Here is a 20464-nt window from a genome sequence, read left to right as displayed (position 1 = left end):
ATTTTAAATAAAATCACTGTCGCAAACAAGTTTTCTGATTGTTCTGTGGAAAAAGATCTGACACCTGACCTATACTATTTCATTGTGCTGCAAGAGGTAAGTCTCTCAGAGAGTTTGCTTAATAGACTCTAACTTTAACTCTCCAGGAGCTAAATTTAGTATGAATCAATAAACTGGACACAAATTAAATATTTTTTCACACTGTGAAAAATGGATTACAGAAGTTACTAAGAGCAAGATAATACCCATCTATTTCTAAGACTGAAGTCTATTAAATTGTATGTAACCTGCGCCGAAAGATCAGCACTGGTTACCCATCCGTTTCCAGGGACCATTCAAAGTGCTGGTTCCTTTGTGGCTCAGGCCAGCGTACCTGAAGGTCTGTCTCTTCCTGTACTATCCAGCCAACCAGTTAAGATCTGCCTCTCAAGACCTGCTATGTGTCCTCCCTTCAGGGGTGAGGTGGGTGGTGACTAGAGACAGGGCATTTTCTGTAGTGGCACCTAGCCTTTGGAACACCCTCCCCCGAGGATCACCTAGCACCTACTTTACTTTCTTGACACCAGGCCGAAACACATCTTCTTTACCCAGGCTTTTCATTAGGGGTTGTATCTTACTAGCTTTTTAAATAGTTTGCTTCTGTTCAATGGCTTTTTGTTACATTGTTTTAATTATAAGCCTCCAGCAAGATTCTGAAGAGGTGGCACAAAAATGCCCTAAATAAACAATCCTATTTCTCTTAAAAGAATGGCCTTGAATATGTACGTGTACCACATTACATGGAATGACAGAAGTGTGCTAGGGGAGCTGAACTTTAAGTACCAGACACATACAAAAACATAATAGGAGATCATAGGAACTGTTTTACCAATTTCAGTTTTAGTGGTCTCTTCCATTGGGTTTACTGTTGACCCAACTGGTGATCGTACAGTTGGTCTTGTATAACAAGAGATGGGTACCGACTTTCACATGCTGGCTGTAATGCATTGCGTTCTTTCAAAATGCACGTGTCTGAAAAGCCTAAACAGGGCACTATTAATGGCAAATTCACACAAACAGCTGTCTGAGGACTATCCTTGAAACAACATGTGGGAACTTTAGTACTTTTGAATCACCACATTTGTTATGTAAGCTTGCTTACTTCATACATTTAAGCAGCTGCACTATATATTTTGATATAAACCTTTGGTTTACCAATGGATGCTTTTAACCTGACCAGCTTTTGGGTCAATACTGACACCAAATGAAGCAAAGATACTTATACAGTACTACAGAGTTGAGAAAGTCTATAAAGCCATCACAAAATTACAATCAATTATAATTTCAGCCTAAAATAAACCAAAGTAAGCATCACCTATGCAAACTGACCTATAGTGAATATATTAGTGAATATATTTGCTTATTTTACACATTTTATTCTGCTTCTGAAAGTGATGGGAGGTACAGACAGTTATGCTTGGCAGGAAGGCCCGACTTCCTTGAAAATTCCTCTCAGGCCTGACTCTCACTTCTGACATTTTACTAGCCCTTGCATGCACATTTCCCAATCTGCAAACCTTTACATTAAAAGAAACATCTTCAAACATAACAAGGATGAGTTTGCTGGCAAGGAAAACACGCAATGATCTCATATTAAAGGTGCTACATATACAAAAGATCAAAAGATCATATTACGTATTACTGAATCAAGAAAAATGCTTCCTTATGCATAGCAGCTGAAACCTATACTCACAAAAATATACTAGGAAAATGTGACAAATCCGTTTTTGCACTTCATTTCACTGCAATTAATGTTACTGAAGAATTATTAATCTGTCTTGAATAATCTTAAGTGACTTGAATCTGGACAATACAAGATGTTCCATGCACCAGACCCGTTTCTTAAGCAGACTGCCTGGTAAGATGGCAAACTTCTTTCAAAACCAAGTAGCGTTTCATATGCAGTTTGGCATATGTCATGGTGGTCTGCTATTAAAAGGAAAGATCTCACTTGCAGCCCAAGCCATTGGCTACACCTAAAGTAGGCCTTTGGATCTCTGGCTCCATACTAGCTAGAACACAAGTAAGGGCAGATTGCGGTAATAGAATATGTATGAGTTTATGAAACACTCAGCAGCTCATTCCAAGATAGAAACATGCATCCAAAACTCAGTGCTTTAATCTAATCATGATATAGCTCACCTGTTGAAGTGCCACCTTCTACATCTCCTGTAGAAGTAGTTGGAGGAGTACCTGGCCAATGAGGGGAGGGGAGAAAATGGATGGTTTACTACTACATTTATGATACTCAGAATTAAACACTGTTCAAAAGATATAAATTATTTACCCGGGATACATTCTGGAAGGCGAGGTTGCCATGTACTATCAGCTCCACATGTAATTAAGCCTGTGTTCCCCTTTAGTCTGTATCCTTGAACACAGCCAAATGCTATTTTGTCCTGATATGTGTATGAAGGCTGATATGAAGTTTGCATTACTCCATTTGAGACTTCAGGTGTACGACAATTCACCTCTGGAAAGAGAAGAGCAGCATTAAGTAAGAAAATATGTGGACCAAAGAAGAAACTGGGGGCCAATTCTGCCAGGTGAAAGCCATCAAGAACCACCTCCCTCACTTAAATAGCATATATGCTTGCCATTTTCCTTGCAAAAAAAAAAGTGAAAATGGAATGCAAGAGCTATTCTACTTTCAGTTAAAAGACCAACAGACAGCTAATACATAACTTTGTCAAAAAGGTAAGCTGCATCCCTGAGGGAGTTCAAAAATGTGACTGCAAGATACAATATTAAGGATCAAGGCCTGGTCTGTGATCTCAAGCTTGTTTATGTGGAAATAAAATCCAGTAAAATCAATCATTCTGATTATTCTTACAATCGTGGCTTTCTTTCAGCATGCGGTTCCAATTCAGCTAACTAAAAGTTATATTAAGTCTCATAGGAATAAATGGATCAAATTTGTCAAAGACAGGTTTCACTGAAAGCAGTGTGACAATGCCATCACCATAAAGTTAAGCTCCATCATGCCTATGCTCAAGCGCTCCCCCCCACCAACTAATTTTAGCAAGGCATATACAAAGACAATGCTCTTCCCCCTTAGCACTGTTACTGCACGACTTCTACTGAATCTCTCACACAAGCAACACTGAAATGAAAGGAACTTGCTCAGCAGATCAGTGCTTGGGGGACTGCACTGTTATCAGGTATTCCCAAATCCCCCCCAGCAGTTACGTACAGGAAAAACAATTAGTGTATAGCGAGAAAGGTATAAACATGCATCTCCATCACCTTTACATTCAGGTGCAGGTTTACTCCACTTTCCATTCAGGTCTCGGTCAGATACACACACAAGAGTCTTGCTTCCAATCAGAGAGAATGGTTTGGCACATCTGTATGTTACCACTGAGCTATATGCATAGTCTTCCTGCCCATCATGGGTCCCATGGGCAATTGTAGGAGGGGGGTAGCAAGGAATACCTGGGGAGATCAGTGACCTTTTGTTTAAGGAGTGTAGTTGCAGAAGTACAACACTGTATTTGGGCTGATGTCGTTTTCATTTACAAACAGCTAGTTGGTTTAAGTAGTCAAGCAGGTACAACTTCTGACACCATACTGGAAGAGAAGTGAACTTTCTTCTAGATAAACCAATCTATTCAATATTTCTATCACTCCCTTATTCTGAAGAGCTTAAATTAGAACAACATGTCGTTTTCCCTATTTCATTTCATCCTCAACAATCCTGCTAAGTTGGTTTGGCTGGGAGTACACGAGTGGCAAGTCATTCAGCAAGTTTCACAGCAGACAGGGGATTTGAATCCAGATCTCCCAAAGCCATGTCTTATATGCTAACTACTACATTATAATAGCTCAAGGAGCTGACTTCTTTCCAATGCCTTCTAAGCACAAGAGCAGAAATAGTCTGGGAAGCAGGTTATCCTCCCAACAATAGCTTCTAAAGATGGTCTAACAAAGGCAGTTATTCTTAAACAGATGCTAATATGATAAAAATGTTTTCATAGCCATGTTTATACTAGACAGCACAATTTCCTAGTCCAGAGTAAAGTGGTTCTGGTAGAATGCTGGTAACTTTACTTGCAATGTATATATTTTAGACCTCACAATTATGCGAGGAGAAACATTTTAAAGTTGCATAAAAAGATCTAGCAGGTACTGCTTTCTACCTTAAGGCTGGTGCCTTCTTAGCAGGTATACAGTAATCAAAGGAAGTAATTGCCACCCGATTCATTCTCCCAAACATCCTGCCCTAACCCATCTTCAGTGCAGTGCTTTGAAGTGAGCAAAGGACAGATGGAAAGGATGCAGAAAGATTAAACCAGGGTGATCTGTCACAAACCTCAAACCCCTTTGTAATAATATGGAAGCTATTTCTGGTTTAATCCATCCCTTCAGTTGAAAAAGTGAGTCTACCATTCGAAATACTGGATTAGGCAAAACAACGTAATGCCAGATGGAGCAGCCTAGAAATAAATTCCAGCTAACACGTACTAAACACTGTTTTATTGTTTATGGAGCTCTTCTGCTAATAATGATAAAGGAGCAGAATTAGCATGCCTCTTACAAGTATTTAGATTGTGAAGTACACCTCTACAAATACTTCCTAATCCTAGATAGGACACACAGAAACATTTAAGGAGGCTGAAGAAATAGGATACTGGTGAAGAGTATCCTTTTGGCAGGACTTCAGTCATCAACTCAGGTTTTCCTCTCCTCTCACACAAATCTTAACTGCTTCCCACCACCTCGGATGCAGTCTTCCCATCCTGTGTGATTTTCCAAGCACAGATGACAAAGTGTCTCTCATGCCACTGCATTTTCCTGCCTTTGGAGAGACAGCAAGTTATCAGCTGGGTGACAACTATTGTGGTGGGTTCATCAGACCTAATCAGCAATGAATGTCAGGTTAGGGAAAGGCGAAGGAGAGAAGACAGAGACAATATACGGAGATTTGAAGTGATGTCTCCCCGAGCATTGGGCACCCCTGCAATGTTTTAGGCACTGGGGTTCTTTGCCAAGGCCTCTGCAACATGACAGTCACACTGAAATACTTCAAGAAAGACTTTAATGAACAGATCTTACGTTGGCAATGCGGTGGATTACGATCCCAACCAACGCCGCCACCTCTCAACACACACCGAGCTCCATTTTGCCCGATTGGTCTGTATCTAAAAGGAAAAGAGTTTTACATATTAGAGCACATGGCCCAATGGGAAAATACAGAATATTTTCTCAGGAGGTGGAGGCTGGCTGTCGAGGTCATTGGTCATACAAGATTACTGACAAAGATGAGGAAAACCCAAGCTACCACAAAACATTTTGCTACTGAGGCTTTAAACCTTCATATGCTAGAAGCTGTATTCTCAAAGCTTTCAACGGACCTTCTCAGTTCGAGATGAAATGGTTGCTTGCCTGGAAATACCTGCTTCTGTCCTTGGAATTGCCATTAAAAAACACAACAAGAAACAATAAAGCAGGACGACATGGGTTCACAGTATGCTTTCAGTTGTCTAAGACTGACACACTAAGACAAAGTGTGATGGAAACATGGATAGTTTATCTTTCGTGGTGACAACTGTTGCAGCACGCTGACTTTTCCTTTGTACCCATTAGGATACCGTGGCAATAGAATGTGTCCATGGACTCAGGAGAGATTTGGCCCCCTTCACCTCAAGGCCTTACTGAGATGCAAGACAACATTTTGAAAAACAATTAAAGAACAGATTTTAAAACTAAGTTTCAAAACGGGAAGGATGCAGGGAGAGGACAGAGTGTTTATTTACCAATGAGGTCACAGGCACTAGCCAGTAACTGTGTACCCATGAGCAAGAACAACCCATATTGTACTGCTGAAAGTTGGTCAGCCTACTGGTCAACAGAATCATCTGTGAACAAGGGAAATCCCCAATTTTTATCTAGATGACCTTAAGCAAGATACTTACCCTCAGCTCTGCCCCCACAGAAAATTACTTATTTAATATTTATTCTCTCATATTTTCTACTCAGCTCAAGAAGAATACAAATATGACCACAGGCCACAAATCAGAGTTGAGAATACAGTTACACTATAAAAAAATTCACGAAGCTTCCAAAGAAAGCAACACCAGACTGACCATGTGTCAGAAGATAATATATTGCGTTAATAATAAAGGACGTCACAATACAAGCCCTATAAAGTGTAAAATAAAGATTCATGTCTACTCACTATATGCTAGCAGGGTTGATGCCCTACATTATCCCCTAACAGAAATGGTCTTTTGACTGCAAATGAGACTAGCCTGCAACCAGCACACTAGCTGACAAAGATTTCTGGACCCAGCATAATGGTATCCCTTCCCCCATTAACATAAAATCATCTGGCAGCCTGAAGAACCACCAAATAACCCATTTAGTGCCCATCTTTTGTGGCTAGAGGGTGATGAAGGCATACACATTTTCCAAACAAATGGTGAGTTCTCACATCCATAGCTAATACATATTAACTCATTAAGTAGCATGTGCCAATGGACAGCCCAAAGCACACACCACAGAAACTGTTGGTCTCATCACATGACTCCACATCTCATCCCTGCTGTGTGAGAAGTGTCTTGACTGAAAAAGTAATGAGCATACACACACATGTATGCATGGCAGTAAGGATACAGTGGGTCATAAAAGGGCCCACACTGAGGTCTGTACTAAACACAGGGATATAAAGCTCAGTCAGGCTTTCAATTAAAGATATCACTGGGGATGTGGGAGGGAAGTAGTTCTGAATTTCCTGCATTGTGCAGAGAGTTGGACTACATTACCCTGGTGGTCCTTTCCAATTCTATGAAATAATGAGATTGAGAAAAGTGTCAAAGAGCCTGCTTCCTACTTTGAGGAGCCCTCATGTTTGGGAGGCACACTTTGTTGCAATAATAACTTGGCCAGTATATACAAGACTCCTACCTTTACAGAGGGATGTGAGACAAAACCTTGCATTTAATTCCTACCAGTCTTGCGGTGAGACTTCATAAGCTTCCAAGCTCTACATAGAGGCTGAGCAAATAATCCAGTCTTACACTCATTTAAACTGATCTGGCAGGCAATCTACAGCTCACCCTTTATTGCATATAAAGGTTATTTGAGCACCGAGCCGAAGGTCGCTGTCTTCTACTATACTGCCATCCTCTATATCGGGAATAGGACACCGTTTTCCTAAGACAACGATTAGGACATTACCTTATTATTTCATAAAAAGTAGCAGTACGAGAACACAGAATACAGCTTGTATCTTGTATGCCATTTCTCAAGACACAATGGCAAATTCCAGCAGTATCTACCGATCCCCTTCTTCTACAGAAGTCCCCCAACCTGCCCTCTGTGGCACTGATTAAGCTCTCCAGACCCCAACCATCCTGGAACAGAAATGTAGGTTGCTCAGCAAGCTGCAGGGAGAGACGGTGGCATGGAAGTCTCAAGTTCAGCTTGCAGATGTCACAGGATACAAGCCAAGGCCTTTGATGAGTGACTTCTACCGTCTAATATATTTGACATGCAAGAAATTCAAATATGCAAACACCCGAGAAGAATCTCAGTATTTAGGGCATACATACTGGCTTGGCTCAAGACTAAACTGGCATTTTCCACTGACTCCTCCTTCCCACTGCAAACCCTCCCTCATATTATTCCTCAGGATCCCCTACCCCCAAAAGCAGCATTTTGTGTAGATCAGTGGGCTGCAGTCGGAAGGGGGAGAAAGTTCCATTCCACTGATAGAAAATTCAGTTTGGATCCAATTCATATTACTGTAGGGCACAAGTCAGTCCCCAGGCAAGTGCCACTGTATAATGATTCGTTCATGTCCTTGAACCAATGGAAAGGGACATCTCATTTCCTGCGAGTTCTGACTTAATTATTTTTATCCAGCCCCTTTCCCTCCCAATTACTTTGGCAGGGTGTACCTATTCCCCTGCCCCGATGAACACTGGGCCCAGAGAGAGAAATTAGCCAGAGACCAACCAATGACTTTACATGCCACAGTGGAAATCTGCATCCAGGTCTCCCCAGACTGAGTATGATACATTATCCTTGTCACTACTGCCAGGGCACTGTAAAAGATTCTTACGAATCTTTTGGCAGATACTAGGGAAGGTGGTACAGGTAACATGGACAGAAACCAGGCGTTACACAAAGTGGAAGACCTCCAAAAAGCTAAATTCAGTCCTGCAGATAATTTGAGGAGACTGCAAGAGGGTACATGCCTTAAGTATTGTAATCATCCCCAAGGGTTCTGTAACTTTCTACACAAGCAGAATCTGATTGAACCCTGCTGCAATATGCTGAGGGTCAAATGAGATGCGTGTGTTTCTGCAGCTTCCAGTATTTTATGAAAGATGACAGGAACATGTGTAGCCCAATATGGATCAGGACCACAGCACAAGGAGAGGAAGGGGGTAAGCCTCTCCCTTGAAGTTTCCCCAAATCAGTAACTTACCTGTACCCTTATCAGTACATACATGTTTCCCCAATGGGGTAAATGGCTACTCCCCGGAGCTACTTCAGTTTGGGAAAATTGGGGGGGGGGCCTTGAATCCCACTTGCATCAAGCTCCTGATCAGAATTCAATTCACATGTGACTGATAATTACATTTGAAAAAATACTGAGGAGCTGTGGAAATGTGAACATCTGGTTTGACCCCGAAGACTATTGGTCTGATCTAGTATGGGCAATCTGCAATTCTGCATATTCAGCTAGCACAGTTATTGATTTTGTAGCATATTTGCTACTTCTTGAACTGCTACGTAAAAGAAAGATTAAAAAGTAAATTGCAGAAGGATTTGTATAGGTGTTTCAATCTACATTCTAGAAGATACTCACCTCGACAAGACACAGAAACCTTGGACCATTGTGAAGTTTCAAGGCATTCAGTTACCAGTCGTATTTGAGAAGTAGGTTCATAACCTGGCAAGCAAGTGTAAATCAACCTGGTCCCAACAGGAGAGCTTGGCCCAACATCTTGCTTTATCTGAGCATTGGGGAAGGATTTTGGAGGGCCACAGTCACCTGGAAATAAAGACACACAGGAAGATTTGATTATTTTGGGAGAAGAAAGGTTGATTGTAGCACCAAATTCTAGAGAGTTCATTAAGCCACATCAGACAAAAATGGACTCAGATCTTTACAATAATATTCTTGGAGACTCTTGCAGTTAATCTGCTGAATACAGCTGGATCAAGACTGACTGCAAGAAGACTTGTTTTCTTTGACATCCATCAAAGATGTGGATTTTCTGGAAAATTTCTCAGAAAAAAAGGTGTCCTAACCAAAGCATCTGATCTAGCATGTTAATTGACTTCATTTAGTAAACAAATTTAGAGGTACTTCATAGTAACTGTATGGCCCTATAGCAGATGGCTGAACTGAAATATTTGATTAGGAAGAAAAAGTACGAGTTAAATGAGGTTTAAACATTATATTCAAACCAATTCAAAGCTCTGTGTGAGATTTTTATGGGACTAATCTTTGCACCTACTTAAAAGCAATACAGCTATTAACCCCTTTACGCCACTTAATTCCCCCCCAAAAAAACCCCAGTGCATTGAAAAGTGCTGACATTCTAATTTTAGCACATCTAACTACAGTACATGATATGCCACTGACATGGTTTTCCATTCATTTGGCTCAGAATAATTGAACTATTGTCCACAAAGGTCACTGTGGCATCTCATCACTTACATGATCTGTTAGTTCCATACCAGACTAGTGATTACAACATCCCTTCTACAACTGGGTAACAAAAAGGAGAAACACCTATACTGCATGGGGGATACACTTCTGGTTAGCAGTGTGTGTGAACAAGGTCTTGGGGCAGGGTTCCGGTAGGCGTTGACTCAGCAGCTGCTGCCTGCTCCTCCAGCATTATTTTGGTATTGTAAGCTCCTGACCCTTCGAACCAGAAATCACCACAGAGTCATATAGAATCCAAGCAGATGGCTTTTACTGGTCAAAAAGGCAATACAGTGCATACAGGGAACTATGGCAGCTATGAGAGTCTTACTAGCCGAACGATAATATAAGGCAGTAAATGGCGGGAGATTATACAACATCAGCATACACAGACAGAGTCAACTTTCCCAGGAGCAGTATTCCCAGGCCTTGGTATGTGTGGTCGGCCTTGAGGCTAGACAGTACAGTACCGACACAGAAACAATACTGAAACCGAGATAGCAGCCTGACATCCTGCTCCCCTTAAGGCCCCCTCCCAGTCTGCAAGGGGGATGGTCTGTCCGGGTAGGCAGTGTGAAAGGCATCGATTAGTTTGGGGGCGGAGACATCTCGTGCGCGAACCCATTCGTCGTAGGCAGGGGGGAAGTGTTTCCAACGGACCAAATACTGTAGGTTGCCATGGTGAACACGAGAGTCAAGGATTTTGGAGACTTCGAAGTGCTCTTCCCCCCCCCACCATAATGGGCTGTTCGGGGGGCGGATCGGGATGCCATTGTGGAGAGGCCGTATGGGGTTTCAGGAGGCTAATGTGGAAAACGGGATGCACACGCCTCAGGGTCTTCGGGAGAGCTAATTCCACCGTGACAGGATTTATGACCCGTGTGATCGGGAAAGGGCCAATGAATTTAGCATTGAGTTTAAGGCACGGACGGGTGGAACGTAAGTTTTTGGTGGAAAGATAGACCAATTTACCCACTCGCAGTTCGCCCCCGGGGGAACGATGTTTATCAGCTTGTGCTTTGTATTTGCGCTTGGCTCGGTCGAGATTGCTAACGAGCCAAGGCCAAGTGGTACGGAGGGTGTGTGCCCAGGAAGCAACGTCAGGATCTGCGAATAAAAGAGTCAACGTCGGAACGCATTCCCCCCCACCAAAATTGTCTGCGCAAGAGGTGGAGAGTTTTTAGGAATCCAAAGTGTCCAGCTGTTTTTACTCCATGAGCTAAGTGTAAGACGTCTTTTCGAAGTGCCTTGGGTACATACAATTTAGAGTCTCTGTACCATGAGCCTCCCTGTTCTATTACCCCAGGGGGTAGGGTGTGAGTGGAGCGTTCAGAGAGGCAGTGGTTCCGAAGGGTATTTAAAAAGGATTCGGAGATGGGAACCTTGGCGGGAACCCCCCCCGGCTATAGTAGTCTTAGGACCAGTTATGGGGGTAGTGCTTACGTGCGGTGGTGCGCAGATTGTAGGCGGTAGGGCAGCCGGTGGGGTTGGAGGAGTGGAATCGTCGGTTCGTTGTTGTTGCGAGGGCGGTTGGGTAGCCGCTCGGGTTGGAGGTGCTGGAGAACTGGGTCTGGGATGCTGTTGCTGAGATCGAGTTTGCACGGCCAGTACAGGAAGGGCTCCCCTTTGCGTAGGGGTGAACAGAGAGTCAGTTGGTCTCTCGAGCTTTACCGGGTATTGTGGCAACCGGGAGAGGGCATCTGCGAGAACGTTTTGTTTCCCAGGAACATGCTTTAGGACGAAACGAAACTGAGCGAAGAATTCAGCCCAACGTTGTTGTTTTGCTGATAGTTTATGGGACCCCGTGAGGGCAGCTAGATTCTTGTGATCGGTCCAAACCTCGAAGGGGATATTGGACCCCTCTAAGAATTGTCTCCATAGAGTCAGGGCATGGTGAACGGCCGCTGCCTCTTTTTCCCAAATGGGCCAGTTCAATTGTGCGTGCGCAAATTTTCTCGAAAAGTAAGCGCACGGGTGAAGGAGGCCATCCGGACCTTTCTGGAGGAGGGCCCCTCCCATAGCTACATCGGAGGCATCGACTTGCACAATAAACATTTGGTTTGGGTCCGGGTGCTGTAGTACGGGTTCGGATGTGAAGAGGCGTTTGAGAGCCACAAACGCGGCTTGGCATTGATCAGTCCACAGGATTTTTGCGGAGGGTAAGGTAGCTGTGTTTGCTTTCCCTTTGGTTTTTAGTAGATCAGTAATGGGTAGGGCCACTTGGGCGAAGTTAGGAATGAATCCTCGATAAAAGTTTGCAAATCCCAAAAACTGTTGCACTTGCTTGCGGTTGGTGGGAGGAGTCCAATCGAGAACGGCTTGGACTTTGACAGGGTCCATGCGAAGACCTTGGTGGGAGATTATGTATCCTAAAAATGTGAGCTGGCTTTGATGAAACTCGCATTTAGCCAGTTTTGCAAAGAGTTGGTGGTCGCGCAGGCGCTGCAGAACTTCTCGGACTAGAGTTACATGCTCTTCCATGGTTTTTGAATAAATAAGAATGTCGTCTAAGTAAACCACCACCCCGCGATACAGCATGTCATGAAGGATTTCGTTGATGAGTTGCATAAAGACCCCCGGGGCCCCTTTCAATCCGAACGGCATCACGAGGAATTCATACATACCGAAACAGCTAGAGAAGGCAGTGAGGTGCTCATCTCCTTCGCGGATGCGGACTCGGTAGTAGGCTTCCACCAAGTCTAACTTGGAGAATACCCGGCCCTCCTGTAACTGTCCCAAAATATCAGATATTAATGGGATAGGATAGGCGTTGGTTTGGGTAACCGCATTGAGTTTTCTGAAGTCAATGCATAAACGAAGGTCGCCCTCTTTTTTCCGGACAAAAAACGCGGGGGCCGAGTTCGGGGCATTCGATGGGCGAATGAACCCTCTGGCGAGGTTTTTGTCAAGGAAGTCCCGGAGAACAGTGCGCTCGGAAGCTCTCATAGGGTAAATCTTACTTTTGGTTAATGTGCAGTCCTTGACCACCTCAATTGTACAGTCTGAGGCCCGGTGGGGGGGTAAGGTATCACATTCTTTAAGGTCGAAGACATCCGCAAAGTCTCAATATACATTAGGTAGGACTGGAAGTGCTGGGACATCGGAGGCCAATGCTGGTACGGGCGGATATAACAGTGCAAAGTTCTGCCGGTGCTGATTGCACATGGGGCTGGCGAAGGAGATAGTGTTTGTTTCCCAGTTAATACTGGGACTATGTCCTTTAATCCAGTTAATACCCAAGACCACTTCAAAACGGATAGGGGCTATAGTGAAGTCTATTTGCTCCCAGTGGGAGCCAATTCCCATTGCTACCCCTATGGTGCGGTGATCAACTGGACCCCCCTGGAAATGGCTCCCGTCCATTTGGGCAAATTGGACGGGGGCGGGTAAAGCCTTAGATTCGGCTCTGAGTGCAGCAAAAGTGGCTTCGCTTATGAGAGTGCGACAGCAACCGGAGTCGATTAGTGCTTTGACGGGTAGTTGTGGGCCACCGTTAATGTGTTGTAAAACTGCATCCACGTAGACGGTGGAGTCCACTTCTTTGATTTTGGTAGGAGCATTCGGTTTAACAGGAGGATCCTGAGAGGTCTGTGGAGACGCTCCATTCACCACAGACCGGAGCCGTTTTTTGACAAGTCGAGGGGAGATTCCAGGTTTAAGGCTAGAGAATTCCAAGGATTTTCCTCATCCGAAGAGGGAAAGTTGTCCCCCAATGGGGCACTTGTAATCCGAGACCCGGCGGGGTCGTTGGTAGTAGGCAGGGAGGCTGGGTCTCTGGCATGGAGTGCAGAGGGTGTGGGTCTTCCCGGAGCTGCGCTGCGGGTGGCCGCGGTGCCTCTGCGTGGTGGACGACCTCTGGCGCGGGTCGTCGTGCTGGGACGAAATAATTCATGGCGGTGCGGGCAAACAGCTGCAAAGTGGCCCATTTCTCCGCAAGTAAGACAGGCACCTCTCTGAAATCGGACTTCACGTTCCTGGGGCGGACGTGGAGGATTTCGTGGGACGGGCGGTGGTGCCTTGGATTGCGGCTTTTGGGTGCCTTTTTCTTTGTGCTTTTGACGGACTAGGGAAATAAAGCGTCGGCGGCTTTCCACTTCCTCGGCCAATAGAATCCAGTCTTCAAGGGTATCGGGATCGCCTTGCATGTATGACCAGTTCAGAACGTCAGGGTGCAAGGCTTCCCTGAAATGATGAATTAGAGTGGTTTCGGGCCAGCCTACAATTTTGCTTGCCAGTCGTTGAAATTCATCGGCAAATTCTCGAACTGTAGCAGAGCCTTGTTTTAGTTGTAAGAGTTCCGTTTTGGCTCTTTCCCCCAGGAAGGGGTCTTCAAACCTCCTTCTTAGAGCAGTCATGAAGTTGTTGAGGGAACGAATAGCTCGAGAGCGGGTGTCAAACTGGAGGACCATCCAGTCAGCTGCTTTACCTGTCAGAAGGGAAGCTACATAACGCACCCGGCTATCTTCCGTGGGGAAAAGTTGTCCTTGTTCTCGCATATAACTGTCCACTTGATGCAAGAAACAAGGCAAAGTCTCGAGAGATCCGTCGTACGTAGTCCTCAATTTAAGTTGCTTCCAAGGGCCAGGCGCAGGTTGGCCCGGTTGCACGGGTGGTCCGGGCAGAGGAACAACGGGAGCTCCGGGAGGCAAGGGTGGAGCAGGCACATTAGCGGGTGGTTGGGGTGGCTGGATGGGCACCCCCTGACCCGGTATCGGAACAGGCTGTGCTTGGGCTATCAGGGTTTGTTGTAATTGCCTGTTATCCTGAAGCATACGTTCCATTAGTTCTTGGAGTTGATCAACACGGTCGGAGAGCTCCCGATTCTGGGCTCGTAAGAGGTGAACCTCCTCACTTGGGCCACCAGTGAGATGAGGTTTACTGGTCCAGAAGCTCGTGGCCCATTGAGAGCTATCTCCATAAAGATCCTCGTCTTCAGACTCTCCTGAGTCTAGACGTCGGTCAGCCAAACGGCGTGCGCGTTGGGTCGCGCGCGACGGGACAAACGCCGGGGAAAAAGACAGACCTGATAGCCCTTGTACAGTGCCCTTGGGGCGCGTATCCATTCTCGCCCGATCCCTAATCCTTGCTGCTGCCGCCTTGGCTGCGTCAGCAGCTTCTCTCTCTCTTGCGACCTTAGCCGCTTCGGCGGCATCCTTATCCACAAGAACTTTGGCGTTCTCAAGTCTTAGGGCAGCCTCCGCCGTAATGCGCGGTAAAAGTTCTGTTTCCAGGAGTGAGAGTATGGGGTCGGGTTGTATTCGAACCGCCAGTGCAGGTGCATCGGCTCCAAAAGTCGAGGTCAAAGCTTGAGCCAAGGTGGCGACCGGGGTGTCCTTTGTACATTCCACAAGGAGAAGAGCGGTGCGAATAGCGACTCGCTTGGCTTCAGCCTGACAGCTGGCCGCATCCGAGATCAGGGAAAAACCCTCCGGCGGGGCTCCTGCCATGGTAGAACTAGAGGAAAGAGTCTCTCGAGAAATAAGATTATCCAAAAGTCCAGTTAGTACTTGTAAATCCTCAGTTGCCAACCGGGCATCGTCCAGTAATTGATCCAAGTCCTGAAGATCTAAACGAGTATCAGTATCCTCCGACGTCAACATCCAGAGAGTCCCTTTAAGAGATTGCCACTGCTCCTGTACCAGTCCCCTCAAGCGGCAAACCTCTAGGGTAGTTCTGAAGAGTTCAGCGACTATGTCCTGTAACAGGGTGGGATCCTTCCGAGAGGAATCCAGGATAGTAGGTCACTCGGAGAGCTTCTCAGCTCCCATCCAAGCGGCAGGCGAACCCCCCTGGGCTCCAGCCTGACTAGTAGTACAATAAAGAAGATGATAGATAGCTGCCATAATGTAAGCTCCTGACCCTTCGAACCAGAAATCACCACAGAGTCATATAGAATCCAAGCAGATGGCTTTTACTGGTCAAAAAGGCAATACAGTGCATACAGGGAACTATGGCAGCTATGAGAGTCTTACTAGCCGAACGATAATATAAGGCAGTAAATGGCGGGAGATTATACAACATCAGCATACACAGACAGAGTCAACTTTCCCAGGAGCAGTATTCCCAGGCCTTGGTATGTGTGGTCGGCCTTGAGGCTAGACAGTACAGTACCGACACAGAAACAATACTGAAACCGAGATAGCAGCCTGACAGGTATTTTTTATCTTTATCCATTTTAAAACTGCATTATAAAAGACTGTTTTAACTTTTGATATTTTAAGTGTGTTTTAAGTCTACCTAAAGGCAGATAGACAACTTACTCTGCCGACAAGCTATAACTCAAGCTGCAAATTAGCTCTGAATTATCTTCAGAAAGGTGAGTAACCTTGAGACCAGAAACCCTGAGCATAAAAGAACTTAGCTACGATGTGCTGTAATTAAGTGATACTACAGGCAGCTTTGTTTTGAAAACATTTGGTTTTACTGAGAGCCTTGCTTACTACAGACTCAACATTTTATAATGGGGAAAAAACGTGGTCATACCTCTCAGAAGACAAATGTTTCTCTGCCTCGAAAGCAAATGAAATTTAAAGAACTCCAAGATGGTTAAAGGAACAACTTCAGAGAGAAGAACCTTTACAAAGAAATAGATTTGCTAGCCTTGCTTAAGATGTCCCTGCCCCCTCAAGCTCTTTAATTCAAAGTGATCAACTTCAGGAGACCGGCGTACCCTTGGAGAGAACAGAGAACGTAGTAACGACCAACAACAATGAAAGAGCACAACAGGATAAAAGAGTGGGGCGAGGAAAGCTTCTGAAAGGGCATGACAGCTTCTCACACGTCCTCTAAGCAAGCCAAATTAGATGATTTCTTTTCTACGAGGATTGAAAACGAAAGTGTAACTGAGACTACAAATGAAAGCGAGAAAGAAAATTTCACTCCTGAGAATGAGTGTAATATGGAGGGAGGGCAGACGGTCTCTCAACAGACCCCTTATGATCTAAATCAGATTTTGTGGGAGGAGAACAGGAGGACAGAATTGGTTGCAAAGACGGTGGAGTGTATCTTTAATAAGCTGGAAGGGATCTGCCTCCAGGTGGAATGGTTCACCCTAGAAGTGCAGCAGCTGAGGATCCAGGGGCAGCAGTCATGGCCCCCACCACCCACACCTAAGCCTAAAGTAAGAACAGCCCCAGCCAGTTACTGTGGCAGTAACTCAAAACAAGGTCCCCCGAACTATACAATCAACTTTGAAGTCAGAGCCTCAAAGAGAAAAGCGGAGTAGCCCAGAACTGGATAGGAAGTGGGAATGTGCAAAGGGTAGGGAAGAGACTGGGGGGAATCTTCCCTCAAAGCTGGTACTCCAGAAGGATAAGATTAACTTGACAATCCGTACATTTAGAGGCTACATACCAAATTGGAAGGAGGTCCATCTGGCCAAAGGACACCTGAGTGAGTTGCTTAAGTTAGATAGACATCAGATTGACCTGAAGGCTGTGAGGCCGTTAAATTTCATAAATCAGTCACAAAGGGTCCTTTTGACCTTCGCCTCTTCAGATATTCCGCGACTCATACAGGGGTCAAAAGCAGCGCTTGAGAAAAAAGGGGTCTTTCCAACTAGAGTTTTTTCTAATATGACTGCAACCTCCCTGGGCCCTCAGCCATTGAAAAATGTGCACATGTCAAGAGAAGAGAAGAGGGACGCCCCAATGGCGGTCAACTCACAAACAGATCTAATTAGATGGAATGATACCACTGACCTGCAAAGTACGGACAAATGTATGCCGATACAATCTTGGCAAGGGGACAGTGGAAATGCACAACCCAATGTTGCCCCTGATACTCCAGTGCACTGTCACCTAGAAAATACTCTAGAAGAGGAACTGTTGATGCAATTTGATCTCCTCCCTACAAATGAACAATCATGCATACTTGAAAGACTAGAATTTGTAAAGAGCAAACTTCAGGGAAGTTAGGACAAACACAAACTTGTGAGGACCCAGAACAACGGACGCCAGTGGGGGATAAGGGCCTGACTTCGATCACATATCCAGCACAGGTGGATGAAAACAGGAAGATAAGCAAGGGTGAGAGAGCAAGAACATTTAAATGGAACGATGGAAGTTCTGATATGCACCAAAGCAAAGTTGGCACGTCCCAGGAGCCACCAGCATACTTTTTAGGCATACCTAGACGTACAAATGAACCAAGAAACTATCAACTCCCTGACCCCATCGTTCCCATTAAGGTACCAAATGGATGTGTCTTTCTTGATCCAGATGGAGTCCTTGAAGAGATCCAGCAGGCAGATTGACTACAGAAGAGATCCCCCAATGATATTGAGATTCTTTCGTGGAACGTGGCAAGATGGACTCGCTGCCTGTCTCAATATCTGGACATTCCTTTCTTCAGACGCAATTATGATATTATTGCCATGCAGGAAACATGGTCAGATAAAGATCTGGTCCTGGATGGGTTTAATGTTTTTAAAATTAACACAATACCGGGGAAGGGCCCAGGAACGCTAAAAGGTGGCCTAGCTATTCTCATTTCAACCACCCTGAGAGAGAAATGTATAATGAAACCCTCTCTAAAACAGTTAGCTATGGCAATTACTGTAACCTGGGAGAAGGGAAGCCTGGTCCTGATAAATATTTACCACCTGTAAGTACAAAAGTAGAGATTGAGGAAAACTGGCGGCTTTTGGAACATTATGTAAGAGAATTAATTTTCGACCATCCACAGGCCTCACTCATGCTGGTAGGTGATTTAAATGCACGCTTAGGCCCTAATGACACCTGTCTAGCTACCAAATATAAGATGACCCTCAGTGCTTCTGATGAGGGTCATGAATATCTATACCACCACAGGATCTCTAAAGATCAGTATATAAATTTCGCAGGGGCTTGCTTATTCAAATTCGCCTAATGTCAGTGTTTCAGTAAACCCACGGCGTCTCAGGCAATAGAAGCTCGAATCCAGACAGAGCAGTGATTCAAAGATTTTATTCTGGAAGTCAGTGGTTTCAGCAAGACGAAGAGGTTAGAATGCAGATCATTGGGAATTTGCTACATTTATAGAACGGACACAATGGTTACAGCAATACAAGGGAAAGAATAGATTTCTTTCTCCTGGTAACAACTTCAGTGGGTCAAGTACCGGGTACTTAAGGGCAATCAGAGGTGGGGCTGGTGGAGTTCCTGGCATTGTGAGCGAGACCCGGTATCTGATGGAAGATTTACACGGGCGGATCTCCATACAAGTACAGATCTCTGACCAGAGCTAGTGGTTCGTGTGCAAAACAGGAGGGAGGGGAGGAGTGCACGGAAGGATCATATTGTCTAGCCCGTGTTGCCAGAAATCCTATCTGACATTCCGCCTCTCCAAAGGCCCCTTCCCCGGGTCCCCAGGCTTGTCGGGGCAGTTCCGGTGGAACTCAGCGATTAAAGACGGAGCGTTTACGTGTCCAGCCGCAACCCACTCATCATGGCTCGAATTCAAATGTTTCCAGTGTACCAGGTACTCCAACTGGCCCCTCCGGAGCCTGGAGTCCAGGACCTTGGAAATTTCAAAATGTTGTTCCCCCTGTACCATGTTAGGAGTTGCCTCGGGAGGTTCCGGGTGCCAGTCAGGGGCGGGAGAAAAGGGTTTCAGAAGTGCAGATCTCTAACCAGAGCTAGTGGTTCGTGTGCAAAACAGGAGGGAGGGGGGGAGTGCACGGAAGGATCATATTGTCTAGCCCGTGCACCTATAGATTGGGTTACATATTTTGAATGGCTCAACTGGGGAGGACATTCCAGGTGAATATACCTTTATGGCAGGGACCAGGGCTAGCTCAATTGATTATGTGCTGGTATGTAAAGCCTGTTTCCCCAGGTAGGAAATTTTAAAGTCCTGCCCTATCTAGAGGGTGATCATTTCCCCATATTCTTGCAGATTTGTCTAGGTATAGAGGACCTGAATCTTGTGACTCGATTCTCCATACAAATCTCTCCCACGGCTCATTTTGGTTGTCGAGCAAGATGGTCCTCAAAACTTGCAGAGGCTGAAGGACTGCCTAATTAGGGATGTGTGACCATCTGGGGTGGGACAATCAGAAGCTTTGGATCCCAAAGCTTCTGATTGTCCCACCCCAGATGGTCACACATAGCAGATTATGAAATCCCATAGCAGATTATGAAAAATTGGTGGACAAATTAAGACCTATACTCTTCCATCCCTTTACAGATAGGTGAGACCAGGAAATTTTAATAAGCCTTGGCTTGACTCAAGGTGTATAGTAGCAAAAAATTAGTTGAAGAAAGCCTATCAGCGCTGTCAAAATACAGAAGAAAACTTAAAGACGGAAGCTACATAGCAACAACCACTACTCTTGAAAAAGCAGCATGTTCCTTCACCCTCCCCCAGATAAAATCTGGCAGCTCAGCTTCTAGCACCCCTTACTTCTTAAATTCTGCTTCATGAGGAATGGGGTTCTTTGACCACGCCTTGTATTTTAAGCACCTAACCTTCCAGACTTCCCCAGAGCCTTGGGTGGTGGTTGAGAAAAACCTGAGAAATTACAGCAAGAGCGGCCAGCCATCGTTCACTGCCTTGTGTGTGTGTTAAGTGCCGTCAGGTCGCTTCCGACGCATGGCGACCCTATGAATGAAAGTCCTCCAAAATGTCCTATCTTTGACAGCCTTGCTCAGATCATGCAAACTGAAGGCTGTGGCTTTCTTTATTGAGTCCATCCATCTCTTGTTGGGTCTTCCTCTTTTTCTGCTGCCCTCAACTTTTCCTAGCATGATGGTCTTTTCCAGTGACTCTTGTCGTCTC

General features: G+C 45.2%; 1 protein-coding gene across 1 annotated transcript in view; it reads right to left on the bottom strand.

Annotated features, from left to right (window-relative positions):
• Nucleotides 1-20464, bottom strand: part of LOC130473317 (complement component receptor 1-like protein) — a 113576-nt gene that overhangs the window by 49855 nt on the left and 43257 nt on the right. The window contains exons 5-7 of the mRNA XM_056844840.1: nt 3286-3474; nt 2327-2512; nt 2182-2232 (exon numbers count right to left, since the gene is read on the bottom strand). Coding sequence (XP_056700818.1) covers nt 2182-2232; nt 2327-2512; nt 3286-3474 — 426 coding nt within the window. The remainder of the gene's footprint in view (nt 1-2181; nt 2233-2326; nt 2513-3285; nt 3475-20464) is intronic.

This window comes from Euleptes europaea, chromosome 2, assembly GCF_029931775.1.
Source record: "Euleptes europaea isolate rEulEur1 chromosome 2, rEulEur1.hap1, whole genome shotgun sequence".
Lineage (NCBI taxonomy): Eukaryota > Metazoa > Chordata > Lepidosauria > Squamata > Sphaerodactylidae > Euleptes > Euleptes europaea.
This window is presented reverse-complemented; position numbering and strand designations above follow the sequence as displayed.